This window comes from Triturus cristatus, chromosome 8 (assembly GCF_964204655.1).
Source record: "Triturus cristatus chromosome 8, aTriCri1.1, whole genome shotgun sequence".
NCBI lineage: Eukaryota > Metazoa > Chordata > Amphibia > Caudata > Salamandridae > Triturus > Triturus cristatus.
The window spans coordinates 750,394,768-750,416,689 of NC_140591.1; the positions used below are offsets into that span (position 1 = coordinate 750,394,768).

The 21,922-nt window shown below is 40.1% G+C and overlaps 1 protein-coding gene across 3 annotated transcripts in view; it reads right to left on the bottom strand.

The window, feature by feature from the left end:
• The window catches only part of COL4A1 (collagen type IV alpha 1 chain), a 626,471-nt gene that overhangs the window by 280,630 nt on the left and 323,919 nt on the right, over nucleotides 1-21,922 (bottom strand). For all 3 annotated transcript variants that reach the window (XM_085622171.1, XM_085622169.1, XM_085622170.1), the window contains exons 20-21: nucleotides 14,023-14,058; nucleotides 7,103-7,258 (exon numbers count right to left, since the gene is read on the bottom strand). In XM_085622171.1, the coding sequence (XP_085478297.1) occupies nucleotides 7,103-7,258; nucleotides 14,023-14,058 (192 nt within the window). The remainder of the gene's footprint in view (nucleotides 1-7,102; nucleotides 7,259-14,022; nucleotides 14,059-21,922) is intronic.

The following is a 21,922-nucleotide window of genomic DNA, read 5'->3' on the forward strand; positions in this document are numbered from 1 at the left end:
TCATGACTATTAGATCAATTCCAGATGGGAACACAGGTTTGAGTCCCCACGAGATTATGATGGGGAGAGCAATGAGGCATGTATTCATACCAGTCAACAAGCTATTGCCTATATCTGATGACTTGGTGTTGGATTACTGTAAGGGGTTGGCTGACTCCGTTCATTCTGTGTTTCATCAGGTTGGATCGGATGCCACCACCCTTGAAAAGAAGCCAGCTCATGATCTAAGCCCAGAATTAAAGTGCACAGAAGAAGGAACTGTTTGGTCCCACGTTGGGAAAAACCATGACAAGTGATTTTAACTACGACAACAGCTGTGAAGTGTGCAGGAGTAAAGAACTGGATTCATGCTAGTCATACCTTGTGAATTCCAAACCCAGTGGATAACAAGGAAGGAGAGTACTTTGAAGAATCAGAAACTAGTTCTGAATTTGATACTGAAGACACAAGAACAAGACAAAATCCTGAAAGGAGGGAGTCAGAACCAAATTTGACCTTTGCCCCAGAGAACATTCCCTTGAGGAGGAAGTTGCAGATTTCTGACACCCGCTCAGACTCAGAGACTGAACAAACACAGGTACATACTGGAAAAGAGATAAGCAGTGAAGAGACAATTAAAGACATTTTCGATAAGAAAGTTCCTGATGGAAAGTTGAGAGAAATTCCACCAAAGTAACAAAAGCAGATGGTCAGGTGCCAGATACAGAAAGTGAGGGAAAGATTTTTGCAGAAGACCCACGAGGAGTTGTAGGGAATTCAAACATCCAGTTAGAGGAAGGGACGGTTAGTCAGCAGGAAGATTGTGTGGAAGAACCACGAGGAGGGACAGAAGTAGGGAAAATAAAAGAAGTGGTGGAAAGAAAAACAGTCGAAAGTAAAGGTCAAGTTGAATCAGAATCAGAGGACAGTGATGAAGAAGTACCAGAAGGTCAAGTCCTGAGAAAGAGAGCATGGAGAGCTGAAAAAAATGATAAGGGAAATAAATTGAAAAGCTCAGCAAGAAATGAAATTTGACCAAACAAAATAAAGCGATTGAGATACCGATTGACACGAGTGAATTCATCTAGAGCTGAACAAGTGAATGAAGTATCTAGTCAAGAAAAATTGAAAGACAAGGGAAAAACTACAGCAGAGGAAAATAAGAGAACGAGAAAACCTAACCAGAAGTATAAGTCGCCGGAATGGTCATATGTGGCGCTGCCTAAAATAAAAGAAGAGACGGATAGCCAAGAAAATCCAGAGGTCACTGTACCAGAAGTGGTTGAGGAAGATGAAGAATCGGAAATCCTGAGAGTTATCTTGTCCGACATTGAAGAAGAAACGAATGTTCAGGAAGTTGTGTATCAAGATTATGAAAGAAAAGTGAAAGACGATCAAATGCCAAACTGAAAAGACCAAAAGTGATTCCAATGGAAAGACAATAATTTACTGGAAAAGACATAACTGATAGAACCAAGTAGGTTCTTAGAGCCTTGGGTTAGACAATACTAGTTGTGAAGTAGAAGAGGCTAAGTCAAAAGACACTGATCATTTTTCGAAATGGCAAACACAGAAAGTAGAAAAACTAAATGTGTAGTTCGTAGAAGATGGTTTAAAATGTGTTGTTGTTGTACAGGATTACTAATGCTTCTATGGAGTGCGTTGGCTTTAATGATTTCATTTAAAGTTACACTAGAAACAATAGAAAGACATAGTGAGAATAAAACTAATGTAGAAAAGATTCAGAAAGTATAACCAACTAATATAGATAGAAATTATTTACACAAAGACAGGTCTATAAATGATTTCTCTAACAATGTATTATCAAAATTACTGTACGAATATGTAAAGGCGATGGACGTAAGGGACTGCTATGTCTGCATGCAGTTACCTGCATCTGTGTCTGAGGGAGTGACATATCATCACCTCCCAGTAACATATGGAATAACATGTAGTGTAATAGCAAGTTTGTTTTACAAAGTAGGGAAATTAGAATATTATTTTTCAGATGTAGATAACATATTTTCACAAGTACCTGTAGTTAACAAATTGAATAAAGTGAAGCTGAAAAAAATGATAAGGGAAATAAATTGAAAAGCTCAGCAAGAAATGAAATTTGGCCAAACAAAATAAAGAGATTGAGATACCGATTGACACAAGTGAATTCATCTAGAGCTAAACAAGTGAATGAAGTATCTAGTCAAGAAAAATTGAAAGACAAGGGAAAAACTACAGCAGAGGAAAATAAGAGAACGAGAAAACCTAACCAGAAGTATAAGTCGCCGGAATGGTCATATGTGGCACTTCCTAAAATGAAAGAAGAGGCGGATAGCCAAGAAAATCCAGAGGTCACTGTACCAGAAGTGGTTGAGGAAGATGAAGAATCGGAAATCTTGAGAGTTATCTTGTCCGACATTGAAGAAGAAACGGATGTTCAGGAAGTTGTGTATCAAGATTATGAAAGAAAAGTGAAAGACGATCAAATGCCAAACTGAAAAGACCAAAAGTGATTCCAATGGAAAGACAATAATTTACTGGAAAAGACATAACTGATAGAACCAAGTAGGTTCTTAGAGCCTTGGGTTAGACAATACTAGTTGTGAAGTAGAAGAGGCTAAGTCAAAAGACACTGATCAATTTTCGAAATGGCAAACACAGAAAGTAGAAAAACTAAATGTGTATTTCGTAGAAGATGGTTTAAAATGTGTTTTTGTTGTACAGGATTACTAATGCTTCTATGGAGTGCGTTGGCTTTAATGAATTCATTTAAAGTTACACTAGAAACAATAGAAAGACATAGTGAGAATAAAACTAATGTAGAAAAGATTCAGAAAGTATAACCAACTAATATAGATAGAAATTATTTACATAAAGACAGGTCTATAAATGATTTCTCTAACATTGTATTATCAAAATTACTGTACAAATATGTAAAGGCGATGGACGTAAGGGACTGCTATGTCTGCATGCAGTTACCTGCATCTGTGTCTGAGGGAGTGACATATCGTCACCTCCCAGTAACATATGGAATAACATGTAGTGTAATAGCAAGTTTGTTTTACAAAGTAGGGAAATTAGAATATTATTTTTCAGATGTAGATAACATATTTTCACAAGTACCTGTAGTTAACAAATTGAATAAAGTGAAGCCTGCAAAGGTGTTAGGTGAATTTTTCTTAGAAACTAAAGAACTAACATTAGAGTCCATATTTAGAAATAATCTAACTTGTAGCTTAAAGAAGGAGGAAAGGATTTTCTTAGATATGGTTGAAGAAAGGAGATTAAAGATGCAAAGGAAAATACCTGAAGGAAAAGAAGAAAAGACAGCGTGGGATGTTGAAAGAGAAAAACATTTGAAAGGAGAAGCTAGTCCAACAATGGCTTTAGATTGGCCCCAGAAAGGAAAGTTGTGCATTAGAAGGAATCAAACTGCATATGATAATTATTTTGTAGGCACAAGTGATTGCCATGATACATATTGAATCATAGATGGATGGGGATTTAAAGGAGGAAATGATCCAGTTTTTCCTGGATTATATTTTATCTGCGGGAACAAAGCATATTATCGGTTACAAGGCCATTGGTTTGGCACATGTTATGTTGGCCTGGTTTTCCCAAAAATATTCCATGTGGGAAGAGGAAGAGATGGTGTACATGAGTTAGGTAGTCAACTAACACGTAGAAAAAGAGAAACTTGGTCAGAAATTGTGGGAGACATTTTTGGAGCATTGATACCAGCAGTGGGAATATCTCTGAATGCACACAAAATTAGAAAATTATCAACAGTAGTGGATCGCTTGTCAACAAGCACTGCTGGAGGATTTTTATTGGTAAATACACAAATGGTTGTCACGCGTGCCATGGTAATGCAAAATCGACTTGCCCTTGATATAATTTTGGCAAAAGAATGTGGAGTCTGTGGAATGCTGAAAGTTCAACATTGTTGTACTTATATTCCTGACGAAAGTCAAGATTTAAAGACATACATTAAAAATATAACCGATTTGCATGAGGAAATTGCACCACTGGAGGTTGAAGGTGTTTGGGAAAATATTGGAAAGAAATTATCCTCTATTAAAGATTTCCTATTAAAATTAGGTGGTAAATTTGTAGGTAAGATCCTATTTCCACTAACATGTGTGATTTTTCTAGTATTAATTTTAAGACTAGGATGTTTATGTTGCAAAAGAAAGAAAATACAGAAAAACTTAAAAAGAGGAACTTTGAAAAAGAGAGTGAATAAAAGACGAGAAAGAGAATTTGAAGGAGTAGAATTAGAAGAAATGAAAGATAGTATGTATAGAAAAGCAAGAGGAGAAGGAATTGGTGAAACAGAAATGTGAAATAATAATATGTGAATCCATTTCTTTTTATAATACATTTTACAAACTTTTAGGTATTGTGGTGATATAATCACCAAAGGGTGGATTGATGGAGCAGGTAGTGCAACATTTTGTATACCTCCTCTATTCTTGCATGAAAATACTAATTATATAATCTATTAACTGTAATATTATTAAATGAGTGTTGCATGTATACTAATCAACATTATAAAAACATAAACTACACATGGGATTTGCTATTTGCATGGCTAAATAACTCTAATAACTAAAATATGTACGCATATTAATAAATAGTATATGTGGTAATAGAATATCGCATGATATGTTGCTTTGTGACGTTTGCATCTTCGAGGAGGATCGGAAAAGGTGAATATAATGGCTTTAAATGTCACTATAGGCTAGATAAATACAAGCACATAGAGGGATTCGTAAGTGGTTAACATTAGAATCATAATTTCTATGAATTAATTATTCTTTTGTGTTTGTTTCGCTTGAGTTGACATCTGGGCCTAATCCAAAATGGCCGCTGACATCGCACGCAGAAGTGGCCACTGTCTCGTGAGGCGCAGAGTCAACTGCGCATGTACGGACAATATCGTGAACTTCTTAGCGACCTTTACTCATCCTGTTCCCGGTCAAGGATAAGAATTTGGTGGTTCGCCAAGATAGGGGAACAATCAACCTTACAGTAAACCGGAACAAGCCGACACTTTAGCTGACAAGTGACCTCACCCCTCGAACTGTACTGAGAATCTGGGAATAAGAATCGGATGATCCCAACCAGCCAATCACCACTGTTCTTGTCCTAAAAATGTATCATATTAACCTGGTTTTTACTATAAAAGAATAGTGGGATAGTGAGAAAAAAACTCTTCTTCTTTATCATAACAAACTCTTTCCTGACTACAACGCCTTTTTTCTTGATGGTCCAGATGCTGCCCGATCGTTTGATGACTGCAAACTTTTTCCAAATCCACGGGCTATGATAGATGCTTGAACGATTTCTGGTCCTTTGATAAAATTGGGGACTGTAATGTGCTGAGCAGAGGACTTTGGACTTTGAGCTGCTTTATTCTGACAATTTACGACAAACTCGGTTATGCAGAGCCAATGAATTAGAGGACTCCAAGTAGCCAGATTAGGTAAATATGATGTTCTGCGATTTACTTAAATTGATCCAGAAATTCTGAACTTTGACGAGACAAAATGCTAATATAAATCATTATGAAAAATTTAGATAAACAAATATTGATTAACAAGAAAATATGAGTTTGTGGTTTTTCATTAAGAGAAATAAGGATTCTGATTCTTAAAATGTGTTTTAGCTGGTCCTAAATCACCATCAACCAATCCAACTAATTGATCCGCCGACCAAGTGGGTGGAGTGCATTGGGGCCCGATTCACAGAAATAATTTAAGACAAAATCCTAAACTTACTTCCATTTTCGTATTCACAGAAGGCACTTACTCACTTCGGTATTCACAGAAGTTAGGAGTCCTAACTTTAGGCCTCCTAAATGCCTTCTGTGAATACCGAAAGTCTTAAAATTAGGATTTTTCTCAGTTTAGGAGTCCTAAAGTTAGAACTCCTAACTTTACTACTACTAAACTGAGAAAAATCCTAATTTTAAGGCTTTCGGTATTCACAGAAGGCATTTAGGAGTCCTAAAGTTAGGAGTCCTAACTATACTACTACTAAACTGAGAAAAATCCTAATTTTAAGGCTTTCGGTATTCACAGAAGGCATTTAGGAGTCCTAAAGTTAGGAGTCCTAACTTTACTACTACTAAATTGAGAAAAATCCCAATTTTAAGACATTCGGTATTCACAGAAGGCATTTAGGGGTCCTAAAGTTAGGAGTCATAACTATAATACTACTAAACTGAGAAAAATCCTAATTTTAAGACTTTCGGTATTCACAGAAGGCATTTAGGAGTTCTAAAGTTAGGACTCCTAACTTCTGTGAATACCGAAATGAGTAAGTGCCTTCTGTGAATACCAAAATGAGTAAGTGCCTTCTGTGAATACCAAAATGGTAGAAAGTTTAGGATTTTGTCTTAAGTTAGTTCTGTGAATCGGGCCCTTAATGTTTAAGATTAGGGATCTATAGGCGACGGATGTTAATGTATATTTTTGTAGAAATAATTTTTCTCTCCCTATAGGTTATAAGGTGTTCCCCCACATGTCCAGCGCTTGAATTATTCATCCCTCCTGTGTGTGTAGACTTGTGAATGGTGACATGTGTAAGTTAGTGTTATGGGACCCACCAATGAATACGTGTGTGTGTGTGTGACGATGGGTCTGCGATGCAGGGAGGATATCGATATATGTTGTTCCCCATTTTCCAGTCTTGCGCTGGATCAGTCACTACCAAAAGCCTCAGTGCCATTATCCATCCAACTACTAATGTCAACATTGCTACCTTAAGGTAGCAGCAGACTGTGAAGGCTTTCTATTTTAATGGAGTGGATGAAGGGCTCCAGGATGGTTGTCTCACACTAATTTGCAAGATAGGATTGATCTTTTGTTTATCTAAGCATGTCTTTTTGTTGCATACTGCACAACTTGTTCTGTAAGGAGAGTAAGAGCATTCTTACATATGAGTGTCCTTTTTCCAGCCATTTTCCTGTAGGTGATATAGCATATACCCTAGATTCAAGCTATTGAAGAAACAATGAGGAATAACATTGTGTATGAAATCTACCATTTGTAGGCATGCCCTCTATGTTCTACCATTTCATGGAGTAGTTCCACCACAATGTAATAAAAGGTTAACATACCGACTCTTCCAGGTGGGCCTGGCAGACCTGGTGGTCCTGGGACGCCCTCTCTCCCTGGTGATCCTGGAAGAGACGATCCTGGATAACCACGCTCTCCTTTTTGACCTTGCTCTCCTGGAATACCTGGTGCTCCAATAGGCCCCTTAGTTGTTATACCTAAAGTGGAATCAAATGAAAACAGTTTATTATAGAACAATTAAAGTGCTGCATTGCAGAATATGACATAAACCTGAGCACAGTATAATGTGTTCACATTCATTTTACAGTGCTCTGTGATGTAGCTGCCAGCACAGACAGTTCTAAATTATGAATTCTACTTTCTACATGAAACATAAGAATGTTTTAACATAATATTGCAATATTCTGCTGCTTGAACTGCAGAAACCTTCAATATTAGTTTGATACAGAGGGGCTTATGCTTTATTAACCTACTTTAAAATAATGAATGTTAAACCGTGTCCAGAAGACTTATGTGATTATCCCCATGATCTGAGCTATGCATATGACTGGGTGGATTCTTCTTTTTGTTTGCCTGCTTTCTCTTAGGTCTATGTCTACTGTTTTTACTGCTATGCATGTTCAAAATTACCTCATGCTGTGCCTCCTTATACAATCTAGTTATTGGGCACCGAGTAGCATATGATTTACTCACATTCTAAAAATGTGGGTGTTCAACAAATGTGACTGTAATGACTAATTGTTAGGACATAAAAGAAAGCCTCTTGCTAAAGTGCGGGGGACAGAAACCCGAAAGGGTTCTATGAAATCCATATAATGATGAATGACGGTGAGGCACCACAAGCAGGCTGAAAACGTCATTGTAGAACAAACCCCATTCACAATCAGAGCAAAATTGCTCATACAGTTGACAATAGGCTCTCAACCAAACCAACATAAACACTGCATCGTACATCACTAGATGCAGGATGCAACCATAGGGGACATCAATATACCACAGAAGGGTGGTCGATGAAATAGTGCTTCAGGTGGGAAGTAAGAATTTTGGCAATCCTAAGGGTGTGGTAAAATACAAGGAGCAGCGGTCAAAATGATGTTTGACTCTTGTTCACGGTTGACCGCTCTTTCTGACTGGGCATTCAAAAGATTATACAGAGACAGTATAAGATTGAGCAATATAGACATATGATCAGGAGGTTATGAACGTTCTCCTATTAAAATCAGAGGGTATTTTCAGGGAGATGTTGAATCTAAGGGTAGATTTGCAGCAGTTAAAGTGTATGACTGCAACAGAGGGGAGTACATTTTAAGGGGACCTATTCAGAAGTATTTAGAGGGCAGGTACATATATTCGCAGTGGAAGAACACATATCTTTTTTAAAGTAGTTTCCTGAGGTCCTTAAAGAGGAACTAAGGTTTCCAAAGACATACATCACTAGATGCAGGATACAACCATTACATCTAGAAATAAGGGCATCAATATAACTACAGTGAACACCTTAAGGTTTTGGTGAATCTGTGAGGGGGCCACCATAAATAACATTTAAGAGACCCAGTATTTAAATGTTATTATTCCTTCAAATTGTATAAAATATGTGGTAAGGAAAGCTGTTTTAAGAACTTCTGAAATAACAATCTTGATTGGTAACCCATCTCCTTCACAACAGAAGCAGAATCTTTATATGTGAATCTTTTCTAGCTTCATTCTGCAAAATTACTTTTAACGTTAGTTTTTTTTCTTCTTTTGTTACATGAAACTAGTGTAGATACACATATTGGGCATTGATTGTAAACCAGTTCTCCTTTTGCTCCCCTCTTAAAAGGCAATCCTGAACCTGGAGTAGTCACAAAAGGATTTATTCCCTCCTGTTGTTTCTTGTCTGACCTCAAGACAAAACAGTAATGCCTGGTGAATGTGTGTGCTAATGACTATTTCAGTCTTGCATATTTCAGACAGTGACATGTTCCCATCACGTAATGTACTCTTGGACTCACATGTAGCGTCTCCTGAGCTAGTGAATATCATAAATGAATACAATTTGCTACGCAGCCTGCAATACTTGTTTTAGTGACGCAAGTACCCAAGTGTTTAAGGTAAAATACACAAAGTTTAGATTAATTTTTATAAAAGCTTTGACTTTATCAGTATAAAACTGTAGGGCTAACAGCTGATGTGTGATGAGATTTTTCTGTGGTGATGTGTTAATTTTGGTTTAGTTGCAGAAATCTCAGGTATATAAATTAAAATAGGAAAAACAAGTAGGTAAAAGTAATAGAAAGGTACCAGTAAATATGGTTAAGTGTTGAGTAGAGTCCATGCGGAGCTGAACAGAACAGAGAAGCGAGGAGTTGAATTGAACCATTAGTGGTAAGGGAGTAAGTGGAGGGGGCCAAAGGGGATGACAGAACAGAGAAGCGAGGAGTTGAATTGAACCATTTGTGGTAAGGGAGTAAGTGGAGGGGGCCAAAGGGGATGACAGATGGCACTAGAAGCTTCAACCATGTCTAGCATAGCTACAGACATTTCCCTATTCCTGCTGCCCCAATCACTGACTCGAGTATATTAGAAATAAATATAAATGTGTAAATTTGATACTTGTATAGCGCACAACTCACCCACAAGGGTCTCAAGGCGCTGTGGAACCCATCCTGGCTTTCCCTGTGAGGCGTCCACTCCTGGGCACCCCCAAGGTGGAGGCCAGGCATCCTTAGCGTTGTGGGGGCTGTTGTGGAGATTAAGCAAGCTATTGCCCAGAGTTGCAGAGTGGGACTCCATGATTGGAATAGGCACCGAGGCGAGAATTATCAGGTCTGTGGAATTTTTGAGCCCAAGACGCGCCGAGGCGGGGAATTGAACCCTGGTCCCGGGCTAGACCTCTGCATCAGGGTCTGCCTGCTCTAATCATTGAGCCACACTTCTCCACTCTGGTGTTCAAAATGTTGCTGAGACGCATTGTTGTGGGAACTTTCTGTTTTTAAGATATTAGTTATGGATATATTAATTACATTCTCAGCTAACTGATTTTGTATGAATTTTAATGCAAGTTGTTCCCTCTGAGTTGTCCTGAACCTGCCTTGTGTGTACTCTGAGTGTACCGGTAACAGTTGTGCAATTTCACAAATTTTGAAATCACGAAGAAGGGCAGTTATTGCAACACAGCCAACTGTAAGTCAATTTCACTGCTGGATGGAGCCGGTAAGATATTTGGCCAAGTACTGTTCAATCAGGTTTGGGTTTCATCTAAAGCCATCTTGTCTGATATGAAACCGGTTTTAGGCGAGGAATTGGATCAGTTTACCAGGTAATGTGGCTGCCTATGACCTGTATAAAATATGTGCAAGTAAAAAAGTTCCAGTGTAAGTGAAATTTATATATTTTGATTCACCTTTGATCTGGTCAGGAGGCTCAAGTTGTTGCTTGCATTAAGACTGTAACATATCCAAAATTTGTTTGTAGCCACCTTGAAGGTGGCCTGAGTGCACTACACCCTAACGGGAGAAGCAGTGAAAGTTTTCCAATACCATCAAGAGTTCATGACGGTTTGTGTTTTGCCCATCTGCTATTTGGCCTCTTATTAAATGTGTGCATTTGGGAGAACTTAATATTCATACCCCAAAGTTATGTAATAATAATAATAATAATAATAATACAGATATTTGTAGAGCGCGACCAGCTACCTCCGGAGAGGTGTCCCGGCGCTAGCGAGTCCTACAGCCTAAAGTGAGTAGTCAGGGGGGGATCAAGAATATTGCCTAAAGAGCCAAATACAAAAATTTAAATTTGCTGAGAATGTTGCTTTGCTTTCGATGACAGAACTCTTCGTGCATAAATTAATCAGTAAATTTGCTGATTATTGCAATGTAAAGGATCTGACTACAAAAGTTGTAAAAACAAAAGTTATGCTAACGAAAACCTCCTACTCCCCAAGATTGTTTCCAAATGAAGAACACCCACTTAAATGCATTAATCATTTTTATTATCTGAGCTTTCATTTTAACTGTAAACTTGTGTAGATTTATCCGTTTGGTGGTAGCTATTTTAATCAGTCTGCTTCATCACTTTTTAATCAATGAATACATGTTTTATCATATGTATTGTATTATGTTTTAGATATTTATTTGTTTGTCTTTTATGGCGCAATGCCGAAACAAAGAGTATTGAATTGATTAGATTTCCCATAAAGCGAAAGCTACCAGTATTTTAAGACAAACTTCCATTACAGTGCTGATGTGTAAGCAGAGGATTGGTAGCCAGCCTTTTAGCATGATTCTTCAAGTATACAGACAAAAGTCTTTTGCTTCAACAACCTCCGGCACTGAACTTTGGGGCTGTACTGAAGTTTGGGAGATTAGATCATTGAAAATCTTTTCCTGAGATCTCTTCTTTGGCCCGGACATGGCACCACCTTGGTACCTCTGTATCTAGAGTTAGATATTAAAACCATCTTTTGCATTTCAGCCCTCTGCCCTATCATGTGCCAGGTGTGTAAACAGGAATCCATCAGACAAAGCATATCTCAGATCCATGTTGGAAGTTGCACCCTATGACAAAGCTGCTGCAAGCCAGTGAATATCACATGTAAAGAATGTCCTCATGGAACTGTGATAAGATCAATTATGGGATAATCCTGCCCTTATCATGAATAAAAAGGTTCAGAAAAGCCATGTTTATGACAAATCATGTTCGCTAATATCCACAGAAAATACTGACCTCAAGATGCACCTGGATTGGATTCAACCTGAGGCACAATATACTTTATATTTTACGTTTAGGTTAGGAAACCTCACAATAAGAGCTTATAGGACAAAATTAGACAGGTCAACAGTCGGAAATGGTTTCTGTGATTGTAGTTTAGGTTAGAGATCCGGTTATTTACTTTATGCTATTTTGTACAGTTATTAGTGGCACGCAGAAAGAGGTTGCAACTAATATTTAAAACTTTTGATAATACTTGATCTATTGATACACTTGCACTTTGTTATAGGACAGACTGAGCTTCATCCAACTTTGTGGTAGTATCGTGTATGGGGTTTACTAGTTTAATGACCGGTATGGACAGATTGGAGAAACTATAAAAGTTAGCAATCATTATTCGATATCATAAAAGGAATCCTTGGATGCTAATGTAAGCGATCTGTGGTACAGCAAAGAGGGATCAGATCTGCTTTTTAAAAATAATGGAACTCAATTGACTACAGAGAACTATATTAACCGATTTTATCATTTAAGTTGTTGTTTTACTTTTTATAGTTAAGTTCAAGAGTTTGCTTCATCATATTATTTTATATTGTTATAGTATAAACTGAGAATAATATTGTTTGATTTGATTTGATGAGTGATGTAATAAGCCTGAAGGGTGATGGAGGTAGAAATGAGTGGAAGAGTGTCACACCTATCCAGGAGAACTATCAAAAAACTGTCAGCAAATATGTCCTTAACTGCTTTCAATAGCAACAGGAATCAAATTATTCAGCCTGAGCATTCATTTTTGATCATTACTTGTACTCAAAAAGTGATTCCAGTTAATGTTTGCCCATATTGCATCTAATTCAATTACTAGTAGATTTGGTCAATGCTAAATATATAAAGTGAGGCTTGCTTTAAGTGGTGGGTCCAGTTTCTCCACAAATGGCTAGCTGAATAAGCACCAAAATGTACCATTACCTAAGCATACTAATTGAACTTTAATACACTGATTATACCGACAAATATTTTTACTTAATGTTAGTGCTCTCTTACTTCAATATTCCCTATAGAGCAGTAGAAGGGTGAAAAAGAGAGAGGCTACAGTATTCTTCACTTTTGGCATGCATCAAGAATTTTGAGGTAGGAGTCTCATTGACACAAAATACGATGGACACAATATCAAAGAACAAAATATCGAAAGGTAAGTAAGCATAGATTTTTTATACCTAATTCAACATATATGTACCTTGACAACATATATATCTTCAAGGTGCATAGATGCAGAGTTAAGAATAGCAACTTTATACTTCACCATATGGAGTTGTCTTTCGATATTTTGTCGCACAATAATCTGTCCACAATATTAATGTATCATGAGAATTTCTAGCTTCGATATTCCATGGTACAATTCTCACTTTTAAGCAGTTCGTGTTTTGGGAAATATCTCAACTAGTTCATCTATGTATTTCTGCCTTATCTATCTCTATTTACCCAGCTATCTACTTCTCTAGCTCTGTCTATTTCTGCCTACCTCTACCTCTGTCTCTACATGTAGCTATCTTACTTTATATCAAGTCATCTATTTATGATCTATTTTTACTCCCTCTGTGTTGCATGGGCAAAGCCTGTGCATGCACACAAGAGTGTTGTTTAGCGGGAATATTGACCATAGTAATTCCGATGACTGTCCACTATTTAGTGGATTCAGCACATGATCACGATTTGGTGCTGCAATACAACAGTAAAAAGTAATACAACTTGAGAATTTGAGTCAGGATAAACCTGGGGCTGTCTTGGAGTTACCTCCAAGGATTCAGTCAGACTCTCATATTCTCTATATCCATCTCCAATGTTTTTAATACAGCATTATTCATTGTGTCATTCTGCCATTGATTCGTAATAATTTTATGTTGATGGTAGCTCTACATTTAAGGGTTTTGGCTTTGAAAAACCTGAAGCAACATCCTTACTTGGTTACGAACACAGGCTTTTGATGCTGAGCACCACGTGTGCTCGCTGACAGTCCTCAATGACTGAATCAAGCCTGGTATCATAGAAATGTGCAATTAATAGTCAATAGCCATATTAACTAGTTACACTGAAAACCTGTCATGGTACGATGCCCCTCAGGAGAACAGGTTGGTCTTTTGTCCACATTCTGCAAAGAACTCCAGTGTCAGAAGACCAAAGAAAACAAGAACACAAGTCACCTACCTAATAGTTGCCAGGCCAGTAAAAAAAAGGAATACAATTGGCAGGAGAAAGATCATTTTACCTGGAAGACCTTCCTTTCCGAGCAGACCTGGTAAACCTGCAAAACAATAACAATTCAAATTATTTACGGTTAATGTCATTGCATTGTCACTATAATTGTTTAACAACAGTGATGCAGGAAAATAATAACAGATTTGGATAAGTAAACATTGTTATGTGACTAAAATGTTGAAGGCAAGAAATGGGAGTGGGAGACTTCAAGACCGCCTGGAATTCAGAGTTTCAAGATCAAGTTTATTTGGTATTGCTTGGCTAATTAAAACCTTTGCAATATTTAAAACAATTATAAAACATGATTAAAAACAATTCAACTGGCGGTGTCTCTGTACATCAGCTACAGAATTTGAATCAGCAATTTTACAATTTAAGTAAAATACTTAATGGCCTGGTGTATATTTAAAGTGCATTTGAGTCTTAAAGTGCAAAAATGTTTTAAAGTGCAAAAAGGCAGACCATTAAGGATTGAACTTTTAGACTTATTGGAGCATTGGAAAAGAGGTTTAAAAGCTTAAGGTGCAATCTAGGCGATCTACAGTACAACTTTTTTTGTTTTAGGATTTCATAGATATTAAGGATAACCTGTTTGCAAAATAGCAAGCTGATTAACCGTGGGGGCTTTACCCCACCAATCATTGATTAACAGTGGGGACACATCAACAACAAAGAACATTTCCAGGGTGGAGGGATCAGGTTAGTCAGGATTGAGTAAGAAGAGATTACATTCTGCTGTTTAAAGTGACCTGGGATTCATACAGTATGTGCACTGTTAGATTCTTCAGAGCAAATGTCAGCATGCACGGTTATTACACCTTCATCTGATGTCAATCAAGATGCATCTTGACGTATCAATGCAATGCCATTTGGTTAGCCCTAGTGAGTGTAAAAGAAACAGTAGATCCAAAGATTTCAAAGTTCATTTTGCATTCTGAGGACTTCCAGCCTTATCAAAAAGTCTGGTGGTAGAAAAAGCACATAAAACCTCTGCAAAGTATTCACAGGTCCATTTATGTTGGGCCTTTCTGAAGAAGAAGATGATGATTATCACCATCATCGTCCATTAGTTTTGTGTAGTCCAGACCAAGTCTTGGTAACATCAGAGCACTTATCCACTGAATTTGATTAACTTTTTTAATCAGGCACTTTCCACAAAAGCCTTTTGTGCTAGATAAATTACATTTTCTGTAAGCAATGTTGAAAATGTGTAGTTTTAAATACCAACAATGTCTGTGGGTTAGTGCAGATAGTTATTACGGCTGGAGGTATAGGAGAACAGTGTAGAAATAAATTAATGAAGATTGACCCGTGGGGCAGTAGTAAGAACTTGGAGCAATACTATGCATAAAGTGCTTGAAAAATGGCACGCATGTTCGTTGGATGGGCCTTCAACTTTTTTTTCAATTTTCTTCTCTTTGATAACAATTTTTATTATTTTCTTTATAGTCAAAATTGTATTGATTTTGTAACAGGAGCATAACACAACAGTCCCCAGTTATCTACAGAGAGCATGAGACAGTACATGCATTAAGAAAGACCAAAACGGTCCCCCATTTGTACCATATCTCTGCATGCTTTCAAGGGCAGCCTCTTGTCTCGTATATGGGTTCCTCCAGTTTTACACACCAGTCCATCGTTAGTCTCCATTCAGTTGGGGTCAGCAGGGTCCTTGATTTCCAATGTTTAGCAATAACCCTGCATTGCAAGGAGGGTGCCTATTCCCAACAAAGTACGCTCTACTCTGCCCCCCTCCCCCAAAATCCTTCAACAGTCCCAGTAGGGCTGTTCATTGTGATGGATTGATTGGGCGCTCAAGTACCCTTGAAAGGATAGTGAAAATCTCCTGCCAGTATGTGACAATGACAGGGCAATCCCAAACCACATAAAAGAATTTCTCCTTCGGTCAATGGAATCATTCCACTGTATGGCACCATCCCACCCACCATAGTCTTTTGGGTGTAAGATATGGGACATACAGGTATTAAGTTGGATGAGGCTTAGCCAGGAGGATACAGCCAGGTTCTGGGGGCGGGGCTGGGCAGGAAATTAGAGCATCCCTCCAATTGTCCTCATTGAAGGGACCCACCCACACGGCCCATTGTGCCTTCAGGGCCACGTAGGGATCAGAGGAATTAATGACCAATGATTTATATATACGATATACCCTATCCTTTCCCAAATGGGCCAATAAGGATCTTGGGTTCGAATGGGTTGTATTCGGAAATTTCACCTGAGTCCCAATGCTGCAGAATGGCATGGCACAGTTAGAGATTTTTGAACAACTGATTTTATTGGAGGTCATATTCCTGCTGAAGGCCATAGAAACATTTGATCTGAGTGCCTTGCCATACGTCTCCCACCACAGAGATACCAATAAGGGCCTATTTGTGAAACTTGTGAAGCTGCGGGCAGTGTTACAGACAGCAGGCATGCCGGGACGGGTTTCCATTGTGACCTTTCGCTACCAGCCCATACCCTGAGGGCCGCTCGCCATACCAAAAAAAATCCCCTAGTAATATTCAGGTGGGGTGGGAAATGAGGGATCCATACAGCATACCAATAATCTTATGACAGCCCAATAATGCCACCTCCAACTGAAAGGCCAGATTGGGGTACCCGATACACAGCCAGTCATTCAGTAACAGTGTCAGGGATGCATAGTAATGTATGTGTATATTAGCCAGGTCAATTTCCCCATCACAGGTTGACTAGGTATATTTGTAAAATGCAATGCAGAGGGCGTCCAGCCCATAAAAATTAATAAATCCTGGCTATTAGATTCCAAAACTTTGGTGTTAGTCAGCAAGAAATTTTAAAATGCATGAAGGAAATGCAGCAGGACCATCGTCTTAAAGAGGGGCACTCTAACCAGTAAGTTCAATGGCAGAGTGGCTAAATACTGCTTCACCTGGAGCATCAGAGGGTTGAGAGTCAGTGCCATGGTAAGGTTAGGTTCAAGGGTAACATGAACCCCCATATATCTGAAGCTCAATGGATGGATGGACCGGTACTTGCGATCACCACCCTTTGTCTACCATGCCTCCTTTTAGTGACACAAGCAGACATTTGGACAAGTTTACTGAAGACTCAAAGTGACTCTGTAGAGTTCCAGCATGTGCACCAAGAGAGGCCCAGTAAGTGAGGGACGGGAAAGCAAGAAGAGTATATCATCAACTTACAGTGCAATCAAATCTTCGGTTGGTAGCCACCTGTCAAATCCCCATACCTGAGAATCGATTCTGACCCACACTGCCAGTGGGAAAATGGCCGAAGCAAAAAGGAAGGGAAACAAGGGCAATCCCTGCCTGGTGCCTCTGCATATTGGGAACCAAGAGGAAAGAATACCATTCACCCGCACTTTGGCCTGTGGCTGGACATAGATGGATTCAGACACATCATATGAACTTATGCCAAAAGCCCAATTTTAGCAGTACCCCTTCTAGAAAGTCCCAATCCAGGGAACCATGTGCTTTCTCAAATGTAATAAGTAACATGGTAGCAGAGCCTCTGAGTTGGTACATGTGTGCCAGAGCTAAATGCACTCTGAGGATGCAATGACGGGTACAGCGATGGGCCATAAAGTTGCATGGTCTGGGTGGACAAACAGAATGAGCACTCTGAGATGCCTGCTCACCAATGCTTAGCATATAATTTAACCTCTGTGTTACAAGGGAGATTGGCCGATATGAGGTCCAACTCTCCGGGGGCTAGTCCCCCTCTGGAAAGATTACAATGGTCACCAGATCCATAGGGAAGCATCCCCTCTGAATGGCCTCGTTGTTCATGTCAAGCAGTGGAGACAGAACGATGGAGCAAAATCTGCAGTAGACCTCAGTGGGGTAGCCATCCGGCCCAGGAGTTCTGCCGGTGTTCATGGCCCTTAAGGGCCTCCTTAGTCTCTGCTTGCCTGAGTGGCAGTTCTAATTTCAGTCACCCCCCCAAAGGTCAGCATCAGCAGCAGTGGATCAGTGATAAGTGGAAGTGGGGAGGAAAACTACTGAATGGGCCCTTTGCATACTGCATAAAGAGAGCAGAAAACGCAGATGTGATTCCCACCACTGGTGACCCCCGTCATCCCTGCCGGTAGGTAATATGAGGAATTAACCAGGAAGTCTCATCTGTAGTTGCCAGCCAATATAAGAGTTTACCAGATTTGTCTCCCAATTCATATATTTTTCTAGAGGGTGCAATTCAACACTGGTGTTCATTTTCTAGGCAAAGTGGTCAAAGAGAGGCCCTCTGAACTTCCAGTTAGTGCAGTGATGGGTCGGTTTGTTGACTTTGGCATGCTGGCTCTAAGTCCAGAGTACTAACTTCTGGTTTAAAGGTTTGAGAGTGTTTCTCTCTGTCCTCACCCTTCAGAAAGGAATTAGCAATGCCCCGCAGGGTGGCTTTCCTGGCTGCCCATACTGAGCTGGGGGAAGTTACCGACTCTCTATTTACAGCTTAGAAGGCCTTCAGCTCATCTGCCAAAAATTGAGTGAAGTGTCTATCTAACAGACACCATGCATTGAATTGCCTGATTGGGCGGCATACCCCTCCTGTGCTCCAATAGAAATCACCACTAATGCATGGACAGAAATGCCGCGTGGCAACAGATATGCTGCCACCGCCTGTAAGGTATCAACAACAGCGAGCAACAGCACATCTATGCCAGACATAGTTTTGTCAGCGGCGGATAATTGTGTGTATGCGTGGGTCCGGGATGCCATATATGCCAAGCATCACACAGACCCAGGCCCTCTGACCAATATACTAATCTCCCTCTGTCATTCCGGCTCACTCTCCCCTCACTATGGTGACCTCTTGGGGAAATCCAAGAACTACTTTCCCGAGGACATCCAGTGTGGAATTAATCAGTACTGGGGAAAGTAGGGCAAGAACACATTGAAGTGGAGTCATTTAACCCATGAACATTCCATGTCATAAGCGTGAGCCCATACATTTGGAGGAGGAGTGTAGATCAGCAAAATGGTAATGCCTATACGAGGCAAGTGGTAGCCAATAGCAGCTGTCAAAAGGGATTTGCATGTGAAACATGATTTAGGGGACTATCCCAAAACTGTACAGAAAACTTAGAGGAAAGATATGCGCTGTATAAGACGTACATAAAAATCTACCAAACAATGATATGCAATTCCCATGCCCCAACACCCTCTCTCCCCATAGTTCCACCTCAGAAGCATCTGTCACCCTGCCTGAAATAAGAAACTTGAGAACAATGCTTACCAAACCTCTCCTGTCCGCTTTCCCTATTTGTAGTCAAGACTGTCAGAATATATTGTTGCTGGCATAACAGTAAACAAGTAGTAGATTGAGCATTCAGACTGCATGGTCCATCCCGCTCTTGTTCGTCGTTTCAATATTTCAAGCTGAATAGGATCCCTTCCCGAGATCCAGCCCTGGGTTCTGCTCAGGCCCTTGCCGGCCTGGGTCCAGATGATGCCAGTGTTCCCCTGGGTGAGCCGCTCCTCCTACGCAACACTTTACATCACCATGGGAGACCAAAGGGGCCTGTTGACACGCTGGTCTTTTTGAGAAAGACCTGTGTCCCATCATGAGGGGGCCAGATTACGGGATGGGATAGAGGGACGCTTGGTTGCCCATTCCCAGGTGGCTTCTGGGGTGTTAAAAAGAAGGAGTTGAAGTAGTGGATCACTTTGAGCTTTGAGCTTTGCTGGGCATAGGAGCATGTATTGAAGTTTAATGGCTCTCCGTTTGTGTTTGACAGCCTTGTAGGAACACCATTGCTTTTCAATCTGGTTTGTGTAGTCCCGGCAGATCATGATATGCATGAATTGGAATAATAACTCCCTCTTTGACTGTGTTCACTTAAGGATTGAATCCCTGTCTTTGTAGCTCAACAATTTTGCAATTTTTAGGGTGGGGAGGGGCACCCAGTAGTGAATTTGGAGTAGGATGAAAGCTGGTCCTTTGGCATCTAGGATGTCATCCACTTTTCCAGTAAGCATACGGAGTTGAAACTTTCCGTCTCTTCCAGGAACCCAACTAAATACAGGTTATTCCTCTTTGACTTGTTCTCCACATCTTCTGCCCTGTTCACCAGTATTTTTGATGTCACAGACAGCTGCAGGAACATAGATTTAAGTTCCTGGACTGTGTCTTCTAGCTTGGAAATTTTTCCTTCAGCCTCCAAGACTTGGTTGCCCATGTTACAGCGGTCTTGACGGAGTAGGGTGATCTCGATGCCCACTTCTCCAATCTTGGTCTCCAAGGTGGACCTGGCTGCCTGGATGGCCTGTAGAATAATTCTGGTGATTGTGCCATCAGGGAGACAGACTGATGGACCTGTGTCCCCTGTTGGTCCATGGATGTCTACATGGGGCCGTGACTGTATAGTTTTTTGATTGAGAACTGGAGATATGCAATTGTAATATTTTAATGTAAGTAAAGTGCCTAACAGCACAAAGCGCCACTCACAGTGGGCAAGCAAGACTGTGTGAAAGTTACCAGTGTAGGTCGATCGAGATGGAGCATGGGCCCAGTACAGGGGCCAGGTTAGTCTTGCTGAAAGATTTACCTTCAAAAGTCCTGCATGAAGAATTCCCTTTGCAGTGGAGAGGACGTGAGGAGAAGGGAGATCATTGCGGATGGGTATCAATGCAGGGCGAAGAGCAGACGGGGCATCGTGGACGGTCACCACTGAAGCGCGATGCAGATGGTCATTGCTGGAGCTTTTTATCGTCAGTCGCCAAGAGTTGTCAAGGCTGCAGGGCGAAGTGCAATTCTTGCGTTGCCAGGCATCACTGGCGGCACCTGTGGCATGACGGGTCTGGTTAGCTGGAGCTTTGCATTGATGGGAGGCGCAAAAGACAAGATCTTGGGGCAAACAGGCCACTTCGTGGTCACAAAGAGCCCAAAACTTCAGGATGTATCTTTTTCTTCAAAAGGAGCTCAACTTATGCCACACCAAAGGTCTAGGACCTGAAGGGCACCTCTTGGGGTCAGTAACTCACTCCAGAAGAGGCCAGTAGAGCTCAAGCAGGTCCAGTTGCAGGTATAGGCAACAGGTCAACTGGGCAGTTCCAGGGAGCCTCTGAAGCTTGTTAAGACCCTATAGCTCGGAACAGGAGGAATGTCAGCTGACCCTTGAAGTCACTACAGCCTGGGATGAGGGTTGCAGGTCCCATCTTCCTTCACAGCAAGCCAGACAGCAGGCAGCAGGCAAGCAGAGCAACAGGGCAAGAGAGGGGCAGCCCTTCCTGAAACAAAGCAGCACTGCAGTCCTTCTTCTGTAGTATCCACTGTAGTATCCCTCTATTGTGTGACTGTCTGGGAGGAATAAACAAAGTCCAACAGCCAACTACACTCAGTCATGAGACCCAGGAAAAGGCTGCAGGCACCAAATAGTTACAACAGGAAAATACCAACTTTTCAAAAGTGGCATTTTTTTAAATTATAACTTAAAATTTGACTTTAACATTTGTTAGATTAGAGTTAGAAAGTAAATCTGCCCAATGTATGCACTTCCCCCAATGTTTGTTAAAAAGAAGTTAGTATTGTAAATCCAAGCCTCATTCTATATGCACTTTCCTCAATAATTTTGCTTTATTGCCCAGCTCTCAAAATATATGCACCATGCCCAGGGTTTGTTATAACGGAATTAGAATATTAAATATGTCTCACCCAATTTATAAACTGTCCCGAATGTGTATTAGTCTATATTTAGGCTAGTAAATTGGAGTTTGAGTAGTAAATCAGACCCACCTCCAAAGTATGCACCTTACCCAACATTTGTTAGTCTGCAGATAGAATATTAAATCTAACACTAAATGCACTTTCTCAAATATTTGTTAGACTGGAGTTAGAAAAGCAAATCTGACCACCCCTTCCTCTATTATGTGCATATTGCCCTATGATTCTTTGACTGGAATCAGACTAGTAAA